This window comes from Sinocyclocheilus rhinocerous, unplaced genomic scaffold (genome assembly GCF_001515625.1).
Source record: "Sinocyclocheilus rhinocerous isolate Xijiao unplaced genomic scaffold, SAMN03320098_v1.1 scaffold289, whole genome shotgun sequence".
In the NCBI taxonomy this organism is placed as follows: domain Eukaryota; kingdom Metazoa; phylum Chordata; class Actinopteri; order Cypriniformes; family Cyprinidae; genus Sinocyclocheilus; species Sinocyclocheilus rhinocerous.
Genome location: NW_015636845.1, coordinates 83787 through 103297, shown reverse-complemented (window position 1 = coordinate 103297; position 19511 = coordinate 83787). Strand labels below are relative to the sequence as shown.

At 37.4% G+C, this 19511-nt stretch overlaps 1 protein-coding gene across 1 annotated transcript in view; it reads left to right on the top strand.

The window, feature by feature from the left end:
- Positions 1–7766: 7766 nt before the first annotated feature.
- Positions 7767–19511, top strand: part of LOC107748172 (low-density lipoprotein receptor-related protein 1B-like) — a gene marked incomplete at its 3' end in the record, with an annotated part of 94295 nt that continues 82550 nt past the window's right edge. Inside the window, exon 1 of the mRNA XM_016562874.1 lies at positions 7767–7980. Within this exon, the coding sequence (XP_016418360.1) occupies positions 7887–7980 (94 nt within the window). The remainder of the gene's footprint in view (positions 7981–19511) is intronic.

Genomic DNA, 19511 nt, shown 5'->3' with positions numbered 1-19511 from the left:
TGCGCTTTTCCACCTGTCTCTCTCTCTCTCTTTCCTGGCCCGCCAGGATGATGACCAGCCGTGATTGTGCTTTGGAAACCTGTCTCAGCCTCCAGCTAAACTGCTCATCCATGACCCATCGATGGTAGTGGGGCCCACGGAGGAAGATTCAGAGTGTGTGTACGTGTGCCTGGTCACCCGTGAGTGCATAAGAGCAGATCAGAGAAAATACCTTTAGGTTAAATTTCAGTTCCATTGAGCATCATCTGTCCATCCCTTCAGCATCCCAGGTCCCCTCTGGAGCTCAGCCAACCTTTATTACTGAGCAAAAGAGGGAAACAGGCCTGTCACAGGCAAAGTGATAAAGCATCATTACCACACTGCAGAGGAGGAATGAGGGCAGCCTGCTCTGACACAACTCCTTTCATAAAGAGCTTCACTCCGGCATATTGGACAGACAGTCAAAGAGCTCCAGCAAAGAACAAAATGACTAGTCCGGCCAAATCCTATGCTGGTATTGACATACCCTCTTTCATTACACCCCACTGCGCTGTACTGCACCACAGGCAGGGCTCAGGCTCAGGCTGGTGTGACTTTACGGACGTTGCCATCGGATCTTTTGCATGACAGATGGAATATTTCATTTCACAAAGCAAGTGCTTTGCACCGTAACATGATGAATCTGAACGATCTAGGCTTAAGTGAAAGTATCAACCATCATTTAAGACATTTGAGCCATTTAGGACGTTTGACTGGCTGTCAAAAGTAGTTGCAGTTTATTACAAAAAAAAAAAAAAAAAGAAAAATTTTTAGTTCTAAAGTTGTCAGTTGCCAAAAAGAGAAGTAATGCACATTACTTTCCTCATTCAGTTCCGTGTAATAAATGTGAAGAATCGTGGGGAGTTTGTATGACTAAGATCCATCGTTTTCTGTAGATGGCAGTATTAAGTCAAGCATTTTTCAGTACATTGTGCACTTCCCCGTGTCTGCCTGGAAAGAGTGTGTGACTGTATGTGAGGACAGACAGTAACCTCAGAGACAAATTCATGCATGTCTCTGTATTTGTGTGTGCACACAGCAAGAGACATTTTTAACTCAGACTGTGAACAAACAATTTGAATGTCATGGCTTGTTAGAGTGTTTAAACAATTAACTGTAGCATTAATTTAAAATCTCTCTTTTCATGTAATTTTCCTCATTTGTTTTCATAAGAGCTTGAATTATATCATATCTCCAAAGCCTCTGATACAGATGGTTAAAGAGACAATCACGTAGGCTATCGTGACAGGATGACAAGAAAGCTCTCCATCTATGCATTCTGAATTTTAAGTTCAACATTTTTATGCCTCTAGAGCCAGCTTGTAAATATGACGGATAGCCATCCTGGTGTGAAGAGGTGGCAAATGACATATTTTAATTTCATAAAGGGCTGTTATTAAATTTGAGCTATTAAATCATCCTTAGTTTATCCCAAGTGTGAGCACGCACACATGTTGTAGGCAGAATTTTGCATGGACATGCTGTGTGCTGACAATCCCAGGACAAACTGCTGTTACGGGGCTTGCAGGTTAAATCAATTGTTTATTAATTTTTTCGACTGAAGCAATTGATTTAACAAATAGCTGTCATCGCCACCCGTGATTAACAATCCCTTCAAGACCTCTGGACGCATCATTTAAGCCATTCCACTTAGCGGGACTGTTTGAAATCCCACCAAAGCTCCCTATTCATTCTAATTCTGCTTTCCAGCTTCTTTCCATTTCATTATAACTCAAAACAAGTTTAAATGTAAGAAGCTCCAGCACTGTCTGTGTGCAGACTTTGAAATGCTCATGACAGATGTCGCAACTTTACCTTCACTGCACAGTGATTGGCTGCCGGCAGGATGTTTTTGCCATTCATTTGCATAAAGTTGAACAGTATCTTACATTATGACAGCATCACCACTTGAATGTTTAGCATATATGTATGCATATATTTAAAATGACAAATAACAATGAAAACTTAGCAAATTGTTAACAAAGCTGAATTTTCTTTACACACACTAGTCATATCATTCTGATATGCGGATTTGGTGGTGCTCAAGAAATATTTCTTATTATTATCAATGCTGAAAACAGTTTGTGGAGACTGTCATACATTTTTTCAGGATTCTTTGATGAATTGAAAGTTTGAAAGAGCATTTATTCGAAATGCATTATTTTAAACAAAGCAAAGGTTTTTACTCTCTTTTTTATCAATGCTGAAAACAGTTCTAAAAAAAAAAAAAAAAAGATCGCAAACTTTATATATACATACATACATACATACTTTTTTTGCTTAGTATTTAGTAGTGCTGTCAAACGATTAATCGTTATTAATTGCATCCAAAATAAAAGTTTTAGTTTACGTAATATATGTGTGCATACTGTGTATATTTATTATGATGCCTATATATAAATACACAAAAATGCATGTATATATTTTGAAAATATTAACATGTATTTACATGCATATATGTATATTCATATAATTGATATTATTTATAAATATATTTAATATATTAACATATTTTTCTTAAATATATACATGCATGTGTGTGTGTATTTATATATACATAATAAATATACACAGTACACGCACATATATTATGTAAACAAAAACTTTTATTTTGAATGCAATTAATCGTAATTAATCGTTTGACAGCACTAGTATTTAGTATTTTTGGCTCAGTATCTATATACTTTTTGCATTCTTTTTCAAACTCTAGTTTAAAATACACAACTTCAGATCATAAAAAAACAAGGTGCCGTCTGTATTAGCGTGTATGTTGTATTATTGCACATTGCCCCCGCAAATGTGTGTGTGTGTGTGTGTGCCAAAATTCACAGAGGGTCCTGATTAAACATGGGTGTGATGTCAGCGGGGCACTGAGGTGTCATGTTCACACATGTGCCAGTGGGCCTGTGGAACTTCAGCAGGACCAGGAGGTTCGCTGTGAGCATCACAGCTATTGACAGGGCCAAAACCCTCCACAACGTCGCTAGAATAATTATTAGTACAAGGGCTTTGCATTTTTGCATTCACCATTCTCTCTGTGTTCCTGTCTTGCTAATTAAGGTTAAAGGTGAGAAGATAGACTGAGAGAGTGCATGGAATGGTGATGCAAATCCCAGCATGACAGAATATTCATTGATGCTAAACAGTGGCGTCGGAACATCATGGCATGGAGAATGCAGATGACGTCATTTAATCTTGCAATATTGCAATCAAGAAATTTTTATTTTATCATGACACACAAGAGCTCTATAACTAATAGTCCATTATACCCTTATAGACACCAGAAAATCTAAATTAAAGTGTGTGTGTCAGCTTTAAGATTAACTGTGCTAGTGCACTCCTAATTGTTGACAAAATAACTAAATATTCACTACTGTTCAGTGGTTTAGAGTTGCTCACCAAGGCTGCATTTATTTGATCAGAAATACAGTCAAACAGTAATATAGTTAAATATTATTACAATTTAAAATAACTGTTTCCATTTCAATATATTTTAAAATGTAATTTATTCCTATGATGAAGCTGCTAATTCATTCCACAGTCTTCAGTGATCATTCAGAAATCATTCTAATATACTGATTTGCTGCTCAAGAAAAAAAAATATTATTATCAATGTTAAAACACTTGTGTTGCTTAATGTTTATGGAAACCATGATATGTTTTGTAGAATTCTTTGACAAATACAGAGCAGGATGTATATTTAAAATATAAATCTTTTGTAACATTAGAAATGTCTTTACTGTCACGTTTGATCAACCCTGTTAAATAAATGTTACGTTTCTTTAAAAAAAAAAAAAAAATAATAATTACTAACCCCAAACTGTGGAATTGTACAAAATAAACATAATAAACAAAAATATATACTCTTAAAATTTAGTCAACAGAGCAGAAATATTGATCACTCATGTTGCAATACACAGATTTAGGCTTCCATCATTATGACTAGTTATAGCTGACGGTTTAGTTCAGTTGTAGTATGCCATACCAATTAGTGCATTTTTCAGATTTGTGTGTCAGAAGTATGCAACCTTCATAATGAAGCCAGAGCAACATTTTTAATGAGGTTTGAATCACTGACATGCAATTATTTAATTACTGATGGTAAAACTTTGATACCTTCTCTCCCTGGAGTCTTAACAATATAGCTGCTTGACACTGGGCCTTGTTTAACTTGGAGAAACTGCAATCCTTTTAATTACTGACCTTTAAGAAAGGGCCGACCATTTTGAGAAGAAGCTGAATTACTCCACACTGGACCTCAGCACTTTATTATGGCTCCAAAAACAAAACAAAAGGCACACAACTGAATGCTCCACAGATATCAACAGCAACTTATGTGAGACTCCACTATAAGAAATAATTGTTAGATCCAGTTAATGATGCTGAAAAATAAGCAAAGATAGACTCCATTATTACATTTTTTGGTTTGCTTAAAGGAATAGTTCACCCAAAATGAAAATTTGCTGAAGGTTTACTCACCCGTAGGTTTGTTTGTTTGTTCATCGAAACCAAAAGTCATCCACACAACTCTAGTCAATCAGTTAATCTCTTGTGAAGTGAAAAGCTGCACAAATCCATCATTAAGACGCTTTAACTTCAAACCATTGCTTCCGGCTAAAAGAGTCCTCTATCCATAATATTGCTTTCACCAGTAAAAAAGCCATCTCATTTGAATCAGGAGAGAAATATGCAACCGTTTACAAGGGAAAACAGTCCATAAGAGTTATGCAACAAATAAACAAGTATGCTGTGAAAGGACAATGGAGAATGGACATTTTCGCTGGAGGAAGGGTTATTTTGACCAGAAGCGATGGTTTAAAGTTAAAACGTCTAAATGATGCATTTGATTCTTATAAACGCAGCTTTTTTGAATCAACAGGTGTAGCAGTCAGTTTGGAATTATGATGAGATCAAAGAGGTATAACAGAACAAAAAATGGTTTTGTGGTTCAATCCCATTAGCTTTTCTTGTCTTCCCAGCATGCACTGGGCCATAAATAAATAAACAAACGGTTGCATTGTTCAACAGTTTGCTTATTTTATCTACACTGTAGTTTTTTGATGTAACATAAGTTGTTTTTGTGCTGTTTTTCTTCTACAAAAATCTGATTGTCTAAATGTATTTGAGTGTTTTTAGTGTGTGTGTGCCATGAATGTTCAAATGTCTTCATATTGACAACAAGCTCATTGTTCTCCATGATGTGCATGAGATTCATAGAAAACATAAGATTCAGTAAATAAAACTGTAAAACATTTTACGTTCAGTCAACACATTTGTTGAAGTAAATGAATAAAAAAAGCCTGTTGCCTTATTTTAAAAACCAAAAATTTAAACGGTGCAACAACACCTTAATTTTTACACATACAACATGTTTACTTGCTATCTCAGTTATTCATCTTCACATGGTTGCATCAGAATATATAGAGGTTCGAAGCGGAGAAGGTACTGAATTCAATGTAAGGATATGAAAGCTTTTTGCCAAACACAGCTGTGACTATGCTCAAGAAAAAAATGAGTGCTGTTCATAAAGGAAGTTTCATCCTGAAAGCCTCCGTACTGCTTGTGCTTTGGAGGGGGTCACTGCTGCGCAGGCACAAGTGCTTTCCCTGGAGCGAGCCATTGGCTGTGAATGTGTGGGCAGTCTACGGCAGACCTTGCATTCTGTGTACTGAAAACACAATCTTCAATAGATGTCTGCAGCATCTTCACATGTAGCCATGACCACTGGAGCACAAACAGACAGACACACTAAACACTGATTTATCATTCAGAAAGCCACAGCATGTTGGGGTGTCTTCAAAGTAAGCCATGTTTCCTAGCAATGCATATATTTTTCTCTGCTGTCTAAAGATACAATTATTTCAATTCAATATTTCATGTTTATTAAGTTGTTAAGTGAGATAACATACAGTCAGATGGCCATTTTTGTTTTAATTAAACACCGGCAGGTTGATCACCACTCTAGTCTCTTTCTTCTTACATAACAAAAATAAATAAATAAACTCAAATTATATTATTTCATATCAATTTATTTGGTAAATAGTAGTGTAATGTAAAGTCAGTTGGTCATTATCACAATACAGTATTCTGATCACCCTGCCAGGTTTTATTTTGTGTTAAAGGGATAGTACACGCAAAAAAAAAAAAAAAAAGTCATCATTTACTCACCCTCATGTTGTTCCAAACCTGTATGAATTTCTTTATCCCCTTTAACAAACACACACAAAATATATTTTGAAGAATGTTGGTGACCAAACAGTTGGCGCTAGCCATTGACTTCCATGGTATTTTTTTTCCCCCTTACTATGGAAGTCAGTGGCTACCACCAACTGTTTGATTACCAACATTCTTCAAAATATCTTCTTTTATGTTTCACGCAAGACAGAAACTCATACAGGTTTGAAACAACGTGAGGGTGAGTCATTTTCACCAATTACCTGTACGTTATCCCTTAAATAAATAATCTGTGACTGTTATACCCTTATTACAAACTGCAAATATTCTCCTATCATATTATCTGACCTTGTTGTGAATATGTATTTTATGAATATATAGCCTAAATATATGAAGGTAATGTATGATTTAAAATGTTCCATTGGCAGATATAGACAAGGGCAGCAACTAAATATTTATTTTTTGTTTAGAGGGAATGTTTATCTTTAGAACTGACCATTTTAGCTCAATTTTTGACTATATTTTATCTATATTGCAATCTACTATCAACATAGCACCGGGATCCAGTGTGAAATCGAATTTGCCTTGGGCTGTTATTGCTTATTATAAGCCTACATGGAAAAGCTTGTGTAAATATGTCAGTGGTGTTAAAGGGCAGCCCTTTAATATGCAGTTTCACTGACCTTAAACAATTTATGGGTTTCTCTGGTCAGTCCTGCCTTTTTGTGAACGGAATATAAATTCAATAACCAGGGTTATAATTTATTTTTATCATTGTTCCGCATTTTATGTTTCTATATTCAGAATTTCATAGGCTAACATGTCTACAAAATCCTATAAATGCCACTTTTGTAGTTTGATGACGGCATTTAGCACTCCTTATCAGCAGGGGGCGAGTTACAGAAGATGCATGACAACCTCAAATAAAACCTAAAACCAATAATCTGGCCTAAACAAACCAGGTTTAGTTTTAGAGGGTTTACACATTATTTTAGTGGGATGCTCAAACCTGACAGTAATTTAGAGCGGGTATTTTTACCCAGATGATGCTCGCGAACGGAAATTGCGTTTGATCGCGAAGGTACGCTTTTCGGACGACGAAACAAACGTTGCTATTATTTGTCAGGTTATTTTGGATTTATATGTCAGAAAACTTTGTACTTTGATTAAAACGTCTTTAAGATAGTGAACAGATTAACGTGCTAGGGTGCCAAAACACAAATGGGCTTTCCACTAGATGACTCGACGACAAATTGCGCAGCGAAAATTATCGCTGCGTTTTTTAAAGTTGACTCCCATTAAAGTTATCGAACAACCTCACCAAACCAGTACATTTGACGCAAAAACAATTTTTTTTTCTTTTTTGCTTAATTAGCGCATTTCCCATGTTACGAACCCCTGCTTTCCTTGCGCTACGTCAGGTGCCTGGAAACCGATCAAAGTCAAGCTCACAGTGCGTTATTGTCCCCATCTATCCGCACACCCTCCTTCTCTCTCTCTCCGCTCACACTGTCTCCTGCAAGCTCATGTGTGTGCGCGCCTAGAAATCCTTCTGAATGCGAGGAGTGAAGGAGGGTCGGTGCGCTCTGCAGACAAATTTCACTTGTCATTCCTGAATAACGGCGCTGTACCGGAGGGCTGGAATCGGACTTCAGTAAAAGAAGTGCGGTGGCCTTCGCCCTCACTCAGCAACGATGTCCGAATATATCCTCACCTTACTCGTCATACTGGGATTCGGGGATATATTCTCAAATGTTCAGACACTGAGGGACGCTGATTCAGAGCAAGGTAAGGCAGACGCAGCAGCTCCACAATCAAACTTGCGCTCGCGGAGCATCCTATCATCTGTCAGCGCATCTCGCCGCGCGCCTGATGTCGCTGCACGTTTTTGATGCGACGCGAGCATTTTTCCCGAAATGTTGCATTGAAGTGAATTGAGAAATAGTCAGGTTGAGGTTGGAATGTTTCACTCGCGTGTTGTAGTAGTCGATGGTGTAATTCAATTCCCTGTAGGTAGTGTCTACTGGTGGAGTGTACCAGTGGTGTGCTTGGATAGAACCAAAAGAGTATGAATAGGCTCAAGCCATCATAATCATATTGTGAATATTGAGACGGAAATATATGGTATGTAGGAGGATGATATAGAGCTAAGATATATTGTGGGAATGAAACACGAATATAAGAATTTGTTCGATACAAATTACTTTTTAAATAGGCTACATATTTTTAGTATTCTTTGCAAGTCTTAAAACATATGAATTGGCTTATTTACTGAGAAATGCAGGCTACATTTAGCAGTGCATATATTTAAACTGTAAAATAACGATTGAATTATTGTTATTAGTATGAGACCTCTTATAATTTGTATCATATTTCTAGAATTCCTTGCATTAAGTCAGTTTGCTCTTATTTTTGTTATCACTTATCCTCATTGGCGTGAATTATTTAGGAATTAGAAGATTTAGGAAGAGTTTATTGCATTACTTTAGTGTCGCGTGTTACCCTAATGGTGTTTTTATGTTTGAATGGGTGTCAGTGCTCTGTCTATTTTATTATTTGTCAGTAGTTGCTGAAAAAGACCATTTTGAGCTGAACTCAAATGAAATCATCATGCGACCTTCTGTTGGACCATCTTTGTTATTTTCAGCAACAAAATTTATTTGCCATCCTGTAATGTTTGAAACATAGCCAGTGTATTGTTATATCATAAAGGTCTGGCAACTTCTAACCACTAATTGTGAATGTTACAAGTTTCTCGAATATCACAGTGTCTTCCTTATATAATGTAAGCTTTTGGCTGAAGAGTTGCATTTGTGAGTGACACTGTCAGAAAAATCTAAATCAATAAGGGCAGATATTTAATGAATCTTGATGTAGGGATCAATGAGTCTTGAACTAGTTGCAGGGGTTTTGTTCACTTGCTGCAAATCCCTGTTCACCGTCGGATTGAGATAAAGCAAAGATTGTCGGCTTGTAGCACAGACAAATCTGTCAAGATTGTTTTCCCCTTGTGCTCTCAATTGTAGACGCGAGATGAAAAAGAGATTCTGGTTTCAAGTATCATATCTGAATGCATACACAATATAAAGTACAACTAGGCAGTTATTGCAAGGTTGTCTTTTATAACCAAAACAGCATTTGTAAACAAAGAAGGTCTCTGCAGAGTTTTGCAGCTCTGTTGCCTTTCGCATAACAAGATTTATGATAAAAAACAACAACAACAACAACAACAAGTAATAGTGTATCATAATTTGATCAGTTATTTAAAAAGCATATATTTTAACATCCATATTTTATGTAACTTGACCCTTAGTTGCATGACATTCACTATAGTCGACAGTTCTTTAAAAGACATTTTAAACCATTCAGGGTGTTTTGTTACATCTAAACCATCATAAATAATTTACCTTTGACCCTTAAACATAATTCAACATGACCGCCCACTTTATATGTCATGTTTTTTTTAATTGATGACAACATAAATTCAACATGGCTGCAAGTGTTGAAGCACCTATAGTACCCCTTGAATATCTTCTTTTAATATAATTGATTGCATTGGACAAATGTTTAACTCCCTTGTGATTTTCCCCCTTGTTATTTAATGAATACTTCATGCATCAAAGGGTTAAGTCGAAAGAACTTCTTAGCACACGTGCACTGGATCTTAGTGTTTCTTCATCCAGGTGTGTTCACAGAGAAAAAGTGCCATTTTCAAAAGCTGCATATTCATCATATCAGATGAATGTAAATGTCACAGTGCCCCGCAAAGAGATTATCTGAATAGTGTTACTCTGAGGCTTGTGTTCTCCTGCTGAGTGCTTGCATTCATATCTCCATCGTATGATACTGTGTTCTAATCCTCAGCACTGCACATTCACTTAGCACATATTATAAAAAAAAATAAGGACAATCGCTACGGAGTCATCAGTGTGGTTGTGTCATATATGCTCTCTTAGGATGCTTGATAAAACCTCTCTTTCCACAGTCTGTTTAGTGAACCTTTAATCATTGTTTGCCATCTAATCCAGTGTATCGCAGCAAAGAGTTTACAGCACCAGTGCAGGCAGATGGAAAAGCATCAATTGAAAAGTAGTTTACTCAAACCACACTTCATTATATCAAACCCTTTTTATCGTACCGGTGACTCTCGCTTCAGATATTTATTGGCTATTATAAACAGTTCAAGGTTGCTGGAAATGTTTCCCCCTTTAAGAGAGCATGCCCCAAAAAGCAGGTTAAGCACTATCCTTTCGTAATGAAATCGGGAGGACGCCCCCAGAGCCTAATTAAATGAGATTATATCTAGGCATGCTGTGCTGGCTTATTGTCCAACTGTGATTTTTACCTGGTATTGGAGGAAAGTCAATAAAGGCACAAACAGTGATTGTTCAAATGACCTCAGTCATGCAAAGGCAATGCTGATTTGTTACATTACATAGTGGAAATGCTTTTGTGAAACTCAAGGAAAGGCCAGATATCATTGCTCTGTTACGAAACCTAGGGAGCTGCTTACGGAGGCAGTATTGTAGGGCATGATCGTAGCATTCCAGATGTGGAGGCTGTTTTAAATTGTAAGCAACTTAATTACGAAGGCTTCTTTGACTAGTTTTTGCTAAGTTTTTAAAGCAGCATTTCTGCTTCAAATGCTAGGGTTAATTCAGTATAATTGGGACCTTTTTTCCATTAATCTCAATGGCAAAAAGTATCCTAATTTACCTGAATTCACACCTGACAAACAAATATTGAAATCAAGTGTGTTGCTGCCTTTATAGAATATTCCAAATCGATCACGGTTCAGTGATGGTTAGGATGCTTTCTTAAAGGGATTGTTCACCCAAAAATGAAAATTCGGTCATTAATTACTCACCCTCATGTCTTTTCAAACCTGTAAGACTTTTGTTCATCTTCGGAACACAAATTAAGATATTTTTGATGAATTCCGGGAGCTTTCTGACCCTCCCATAGACAGCAAGGATCCTAACACGATCAAGGTCCAGAAAAGTAGTAAGGACATCGTTAAAATAATCCATGTGACATCAGTGGTTCAACCGTAATTTTACGGAGCTACGAGAATACTTTCTGTGCACAAAGAAAACAAAAATAACGACTTTATTCAACAATTCGTCTCCTCCACATCACCCTGGCGCCATTTTGGAGAGTATCACATACGTAAACAATGTATGCAACGTATGTATGCAGATATGTTGTTTACACTTTGATCTGAACGTAAACAACTGGAGGGTCAGAAAGCTCTCTGAATTCATAAAAAATATCTTAATTTGTGTTACGAAGATGAACGAAGGCCTTAAATGTTTGGAATGACATGAGGGGGAGTAATTAATGACAGAATTTTCATTTTTGGGTGAACTATCCCTTTAAAGCTAATTCACACTGCATTGACAGACACCAGCCAACGGCAACAGACATGTTCGTCTGGTTTTGTCAGAACTGTGTGTTACCCTGTCTGTATCTGTTTCCGTTGGTCAGTGTTTGTTGGGTTGTAGAGTGTCTGAGAAGTGACGTACTGTAATCTGGTGATTATTGACACTGGATGGCGTCTGTTGGTCAAGTGTGAATTAGGTTTTAGAACAGGGTTGTGGTTGCAAACCACTTCCATCCCACCTAAAAGACTGATCTTCTCAGTTTGGTCTGCATTTATTTTCATAGGTGGTTTGCGTCAATGTCTGGAAAGTTTTACTTCAAATAGTGTGTTTTTATATATACATATCTGCCATATGGAACTCATTTACAGGCCTTTTCTGGGTATAAATCCATGCCTCAGCTTCAGGTGTTTCCTCCTTCCCAACCAGGTAATTGGTCCAGTGGTCTCAGTAAAACGGTCCCTGCTTGGTGGATGACCTTACAATTATCCATGTGATACTCTATAAAACGGGAAGCAATAATGCATGCTAATCCCGAGCCAAAGCACTTGCTGAAAAGGGGTTTAAAATGACAAGGGAGATGACAAAGCAAAGCACTTGGGTTCTGGTAAGAGCAGTAGCCTTGCTTCTGGAGGTGATTCATCTAGCACCTGTGTGGCAGGCTTCATTGTTTTTGTTGGCGTTCTATTGCACACCCCATTTGATCCGATTGAAGTTCAGTTGAAGTTGGCCACACATTTAGCTGAGTCATTAGGTGTTCTGACCTTTGACGAATCGAGTGGTTGGCTGAGCATTGCTGTTGGAGCTAATCCTGCAACGCACAGTTAATCTGCTGGCCTATGACATCATGCGCATCTGTATTTTATGTTGACATGCTGAAACCAGCACTGTGCAAGCTAATGGAGACGGTCAAGATGTTTTATTGTACCACAGGGTTTTCCATCCGGTCTGCAGGGTCCAAAATTAACTTTTTGCCTTCCTTACCAGTTTGAATTGAGAATTTTCCAGCCTTAAATATATCTTACATTAAGCTGTTTTGCTTTTTTTATTAAAAAAGTAAATATTTTTTTCAGCCCAGTGATGGACTGGCCATCCATTGTGTTTCCCTGCATAGTCCACTCCAAACAGTTTGGAGGATGGATGGATTGATGGATACATAAATGGAATTATTTTTTCTCTATGACAAAAATGAAATTATTATTTTTTTCTCTTTGCATATTATGAAAAATATTGCAAATAATTATTTCAGTCAGAGAATCATACAGTATACTGTAGTCTACAAAATGAACAGATCTGTTGTTTATAAGACAATTTGTTCATCAGTGAGGATCTGACTAACTTTTATACAATTTGATTTAAATGGATAGTTTACCCAAAAATGAAAATCGACATCATAAATGCTCCTTCATGTCGTTCCAAACCTGTATGAACTTATTTTCTGTGGAACACTGAAGAAATTTTTTTAAATAATGTTTGTAACCAGTTACCATTGACTTCCATTATGGCAAAAATAAAAAAAATAAAGTCATTGATAAAACGTGAGGGTGAGAAAATTATTACAGAATTTAAATTTTTTGGTAAATTATCACTTTTTAATCACCATTTATTATGTTGCAGTTCTATATAAACAGACAATCTATTGGCTACTAACTCTTTTATTGACCATCTATAGGCTACTAATTTTTTTTATTTACCCTCTGAAGCTAATTTGGACTCGTATTAGGCTCTCTGAGTGTTAATTTTTGAGCCTGTGTCTTAGTAATCAGAAACGAGTGAAGAAATCAATGAGTACTTGAAATGCATTCATGTCACAGTGGCCACTGCTTGAGCAAAGTATTTTGGATGCTTTTAATAGCACAGTCAGGAGAGTGCATATGTTGTTATAGTTTGTGGATTTATGCACCCGTTTTAATTGGATCTGGATGTCTTTGCACCGTTTTTTTAGAAAACAGTCTGTCAGCTGTTAGATCTGGTAAAACACATGGAGGCCTGTTATCGTAGGCGAGTGCTTGGTGAATTACTTTCGGGCTGGAGAGGAGACCCATGTTCAGACCGGTGTACGTGTTTGTGCATTCTCACTATTGAATTAATTATTCAGAGGTTTAAGATGAAGCTTTTTGTGAAATGTGCAGCATAAGTAATGTGATTAATGAAGCAGTGGATCTTTTTCTCTCACCTCTTTTTTTCGCTCTGTATCCTTTTCTCTTTCCACATTTTGTCTTTAGTGGAGGAGTACCAGTCATTGCAAAACATTAAAGGTGACATATCATGAAAATCTGACTTTCCAGGTTTTAAGTGCTATTATCAGGTCCCTAGTGCATCTACCAACCAAGGAAACGTGAAAAAGATTAACCCAGTAACTTTGTTTTGGTAAGCCTTTTTCTGTAAGCATCTGAAAAAAACAGCACGTCTGATTTCGCTCCCCTAGTGACGTTGCAAAGGGATCTCATTATAATATTACCGCCCCTTAATCTGTAAGTTTCCACAGCGCTGTCATTTGATTTCGCAAGCGACAACGGTGTACCAGTTCCAATGCCATGGTGAAAGTTTGAGCAAAGCATGCTAACTTCTGCCTTTGGCTGTACCGACGAGCACAGAACACTGTTTAGAGTCCCAGCCTCAGAGAAGACAACAGAGCAGTGGATTTATTGATTTATTTACTGTATATTGCTGCTGCCACACAGATCTAAAATAAACAAGTGATTTATATCCCAGCCGTTTACCTTTCACAGACATAACCGACTGTTTTTTTGTAACTGATGCGTGTTTTTAACGTAAACTTGTGTGTGAATGAGAACTTAGTTTTTAGTACTCACAATCTGTGACAGCCACTTTCTGTCCGTGTGCTTCGGATTTGTGCACTCAAAAAAACGTATATCAGAAGTTTAAACTCATATGGTTTAAAACGCATGATTTCAGCTCGATAAACATGATAATCAGAACCAAAACAGATGTTTTTAGATGCTCTGAGCTGTAATGTCGCAGCTCTATTCTGGAAAAGGGGGCGGGGAGCAGCAAGCTCATTTGCATTTAAAGAGACAGGCACGAAAAACAGCATGTTTCTGCTTCCACTCAAAATAGGCATTTTCAAAATGATATAATAAATTATCTGTGGAGTATTTTGAGCTGAAACTTCACAGACACATTCTGGGGACACCAGAGACGTATATTACATATTGTAAAAAGGGGCATAATATGTCTCCTTTAATAGAACACATTGAAAGGATTCAATTCGAATATGGCAAATCAGAGACAATGAATTATGGGTACGAAGTAAATTATTAGTGTTTTTATACTGAAGACTGAAAGATTAGCAAATGCTCTTAATAAACAAAACAATGTGCTTTGTGAAAAGCAGAGGAAGTTAGGAATTTATCTGTTGATAACATCCAATACATAAACGAGTGCCTTCAGTAAGAAACATAGTTTTCAAAACCAGATATTTGCTACTTTGCATATGAAGAATTTTTCATTTTTATGTAAAAATAAATGACACAGCAACAGGTATTGAAACAGAAATAAAAGAAATAATTTGGCTCAAATGATTTGCATGAATTGTGATTTATTGTGAAATATCTTCTCAGAGGTCTGGTCTGAGTACATTTGGCTTTATGACTGCTGTGCGGTTTGTTTGTAATATTGTGAACCATATAGAGGTAATGATGACACACAGAGAAGGAGATGAGCCGCTTATTTTATTTCTGTTGAGATAACAATGAGGATCATATTATATATAAACTACTCAGAGACTCTCAGAGGTCTTCAGTGTTCTGCACAAATGAAGGCTCGAGGGTTTAGCTCGACCACCTTGTAATGCTGCATGAAAGTCATGAAATATAATAATCAGAAATATAATAATTTTGTGTGAATGGATGTAGCCTGAGGCTTTCAGAAGATTAAAAATCTATTTTAATTAACCAATTTTTTTGTACGATTAATCAAACATGATTAAATTTGCTGAAATGTACCTCTTAATATGTATATTCATATCAAAATACAGTACAGTTCAAAAGTTTAGGGTAAGTTTAAAAAAATAAATGAATCCTTTTATTAAGCAAGGACACATTCAATTGATCTCAAGTAAAACAGTAAAGGCAGTTATAATGTTACAAAAGAGTTCTATTTCAAATAAATGCTGTTCTTTTGAACTTTCTGTTCATCAAAGAATATTGAAAAAAAGACATGGTTTCCACAAAAATATTACTCGACACACAACAGTTTTCATTATTGGTAATTTAAAAAAAATAAGTTTCTTCAGAATATTAGTATGATTTGTGAGGGATCATGTGACCTTGAAGTCTGGAGTAATGGCTGATGAAAATTCAGCTTTACCATCACAGGAATAAATTACATTTTAAAATATATTAAATTAGAAAACAGTTAGTTTAAATTGTAATAATTTTTCACAATATTGTTTTATATATATTTTATAATATTTATATATTTATAATATGTTTTTACTGTATTTTTGATCAAATAAATGTGGCCTTGGTGAGCTTACAAATTTTTTTTCGGGAGTATTACAAAATCTTACTTTTGAACAGTTGTGTATATATCAAGATATAGTTTTATATTAAAATTATGGAAATGCATTAATTTTCTCAAAACTAAAAATAATGTAAAAATATGATATTTTGAGGGAAGAAAAAACAGCTTAAAGTTAAACCAAAACCAAAACCAAATGTTCTGTTGTTAGTTGCTTTTGATAAAAGCATCTGCTAAATGCATGAATGGTAATGTGAAAAGAGACCTGAGACTGTGTGAATACTAAAGAACTGGGTACTTTTAAACTCTGTTCACTTTTTGGTCTACTTAGAGGGATTTGGCTTTCATTCTATTAAAGAGGACTCAGCATCCTTAGAAATGGCATAAGGGTTTAGACGGGTTAAAAGTAATGCTAGACTCAGAGCAATGTATGCAGACAGAGCCGAAGAGATTCAACAGTCTGCGAGACAGTTTTATCCTGGGGCTAAAGTATGCCTCTCAGTGTGACAGCCAGAACAAGTAGTTGGGCACCATCATGAGGTTGAATCTGTTGAATCTTTAAAAAGCATCATAATAACACCCATGACTCATGACCGAAGCATGAAGTATGACCAAAGGTTCTTTCAGCCTATGTGACTGACTCTGGTTTTCAATGTCATACTACATAAATAAAAAATTAGTTTTTGGGCAGGCTCCTGTAGGTGCCCTGTGGATATTAGTGGTTCACTCACTTGACATATGGCAAACAAGGCCACACACCTGGGGAGAGAGAGAGAGACAGAGCCCAACCCATGGCCAGAGGAGCGTCTGAGTGAATGTCTCTTCCAAAATCCCCTACATCATGCCTGCTGTTGTGGCAGTGATTTAGGACCGCCAAACCAGATTAAAAGGCAGCTCTCCCAGCTGCCACCTGGCATGAAGCTAAAGGGCTGAGAGGCTGATGCTGGAATGTTTTAAAAACCCATACAGGAGCCTAATTCATCATCTGTGCCTCTTTCAGGAGAAAGGCATTCAAAAGGATTTAACGTGGTTTGATTTCATTTGAATTGCTTTTATCTTAATGTACTTTGATAGAACAAATTATTTGATTTCAGTTCATTACCACCAACTTTGGTTTGTAACTCCACTCGGCAGGACTCGTGCGGTGATCTACTCTCTATGCGTTCTCTTTGTATTTTGTAACGGAACATTGGGCATCAATTTGAGGACCAGCAAACCAGTTTTCAGAAGTAAAAATCCTGTTCATTTTCTCCAAGGCCTGCATTATTTCAGCTTTTTATTTATTTACTTTTTTTACAATAATTGTGTTTAGCAGTGGAATTCCTGGTTACAATTATATTACTACATATGTAATACTTCCAGAGCCAAGGCAGCTGAAAATGTGGGCACACTCTGTTGCACTGTTTGTTTTGGTCTAGTTAAAGGAATAGTATTCTCAAAGATGTAAATTTACTCACCCTCAGGCCATCCAAAATGTAGATTCGTTTTTTATTATTATTCATCTGAACTGATTTGGAGAAATTTAGCATTACATCACTTGCTCACCATCGGATCCTCTGAAGTGAATGGGTGCCGTCAGAATTCACAAGACGTTAATTGGTGGACTGGAGTTGTATGGATTACTTGTGAATTATTGAGAGTTCAAACAGCTGATAAAACATCACATTCTGACGGCACCCATTCACTTAAGAGGATCATGGTGTGCAAGTTCTGTAATACTAAATTTCTCCAAATTTGTTCCAATGGGGATCATGGATGGCTTGAGGGTGAGTAAATTTTCAGTACATTTTCATTTTTGGGTGAACTGTTTCTTTAAAAAATAATGTGTACCCATCCATATCCCAATCTACTGAAAATGTTCATGTTTAGTGCAGCACATAACCAACACAGTTCATTATCAAAAATACACAAAAATACACAATTATCAAAAAAATCTGTATCATCTACAGTATATTACCTCACTAATCAGGCAGTCAGTTGTTACATTAGTCCACTTAACTATTGTGACCCATCCCTTATTTTAAATGCATTATGTGTTAATAGTATGCAATTTAATGCATGTTGTCCTTTCGGTAACAGCATCTCCTATCTGATTGTTTAGGTTCACCACCTGCTCTGGTCTGTCACAGCTGACTTCTTTCTGTTTCTGACTATTTTTGTTCTAATTAGATACATGCCTGCTTGTTTTTGTTTCTTTTCTTTCTGTGCTGGAGAAGTGCATTTACCCTCTCTGCATCTCTGATGCGCCTCAGCGCTCTGTGAAAGCACAGGAGATAAAGCACTCAGCCTCCCAATCCCTGACTGTCTTTCACTTCCAGTGCTCGCTGCTGGATAAATAACAGTCATCTGAAATGTTCTTCAGTACTCAGTCTTATAATGTACGAAGCAGAATGGATGGGAAGCTAAAAGAGAAGATGAAAAGCACCAAGCCTCTATAGTTTCTGTTTAGCAGTTTATAGTAAATGAACATGAAATGACAGTATTTTTGGGTCACAGTTTTGGATTCGGTGAAGTCTTGCTGGTTTTAGAACTTGTGCAGTTGTGAAAGCCGTTAGGTAAAGGTATTCAAAAGTCAGGTGGCACCTTGAGTTTGACCTACGCTTTTTTGAGAGAGGTGGGGCGATTGAGCTTAGACTATTGTCAGACTTTGTTCCTTGTTTTGTGTGTGTTTTGCTCCCCATGTGCCTTCCTTGCCCTTATTTGGTTTTCTCCGTGTTCCTGCTCCCTGATTGTTTCTCATTTGATTCCAGGTGTGTCTCGTCTTCTCCTGATTAAGTTGTGTATTTAAAGTGTTTCCTGTTTTGAGTTCTTTGTCCGGTATTGTTCGTCCAAGTGCTACGTGTGTTTTCCGTGTTCCCATTAAATTCATCTCTCGATTGATGTACTCCTGGTCTCCTTCGTTCCTCGTTCCGCACTCCTCACAGTAGTGCAACCGTGACAGAATACCGGACCAGAGACAGTAAGCGGCGCCCCTTCTCCCCGTGTTTGTTTTTTGGTTTTGAAAGTGTTTTGTTTTCCTGTTTTTCCCAGCGGCATGGAAACCGCCGCATGCTTCGCCGCTCCGTTGTCAAGCCCGCCGGCCACGGCTCACTCAAGCCTGTTGACCCAAGCCCGCCAGCCACCGCAATAGCGCTTCCCAGTCCCTGAATCTAGCCCAGTGAGGGCTCCTGTTCCAGAGTTTTGCCCACGGAGGGCTCCTGTTCCTGAGTTTAGCCCACGTAGGGCTCATCTTCCTATGTCTTGCCCACGGAGGGTCTCGGAGCTCTTATTTTTTTTTAGTAGGGCTCCAGCTGTCGGAGGCTGCTCCGCCATGGCCTTCTGAACTGCCTGCTCTGCCATGGCTCCCCGAGCCGCCTGCTCCGCCATGGTTCCCAGAGTCCCCTGATCCGCCATGGCCTTCTGAGTTCCCTACTCCACCATGGCCTCCTGAACTGTCTGCTCCGCCATGGCCTC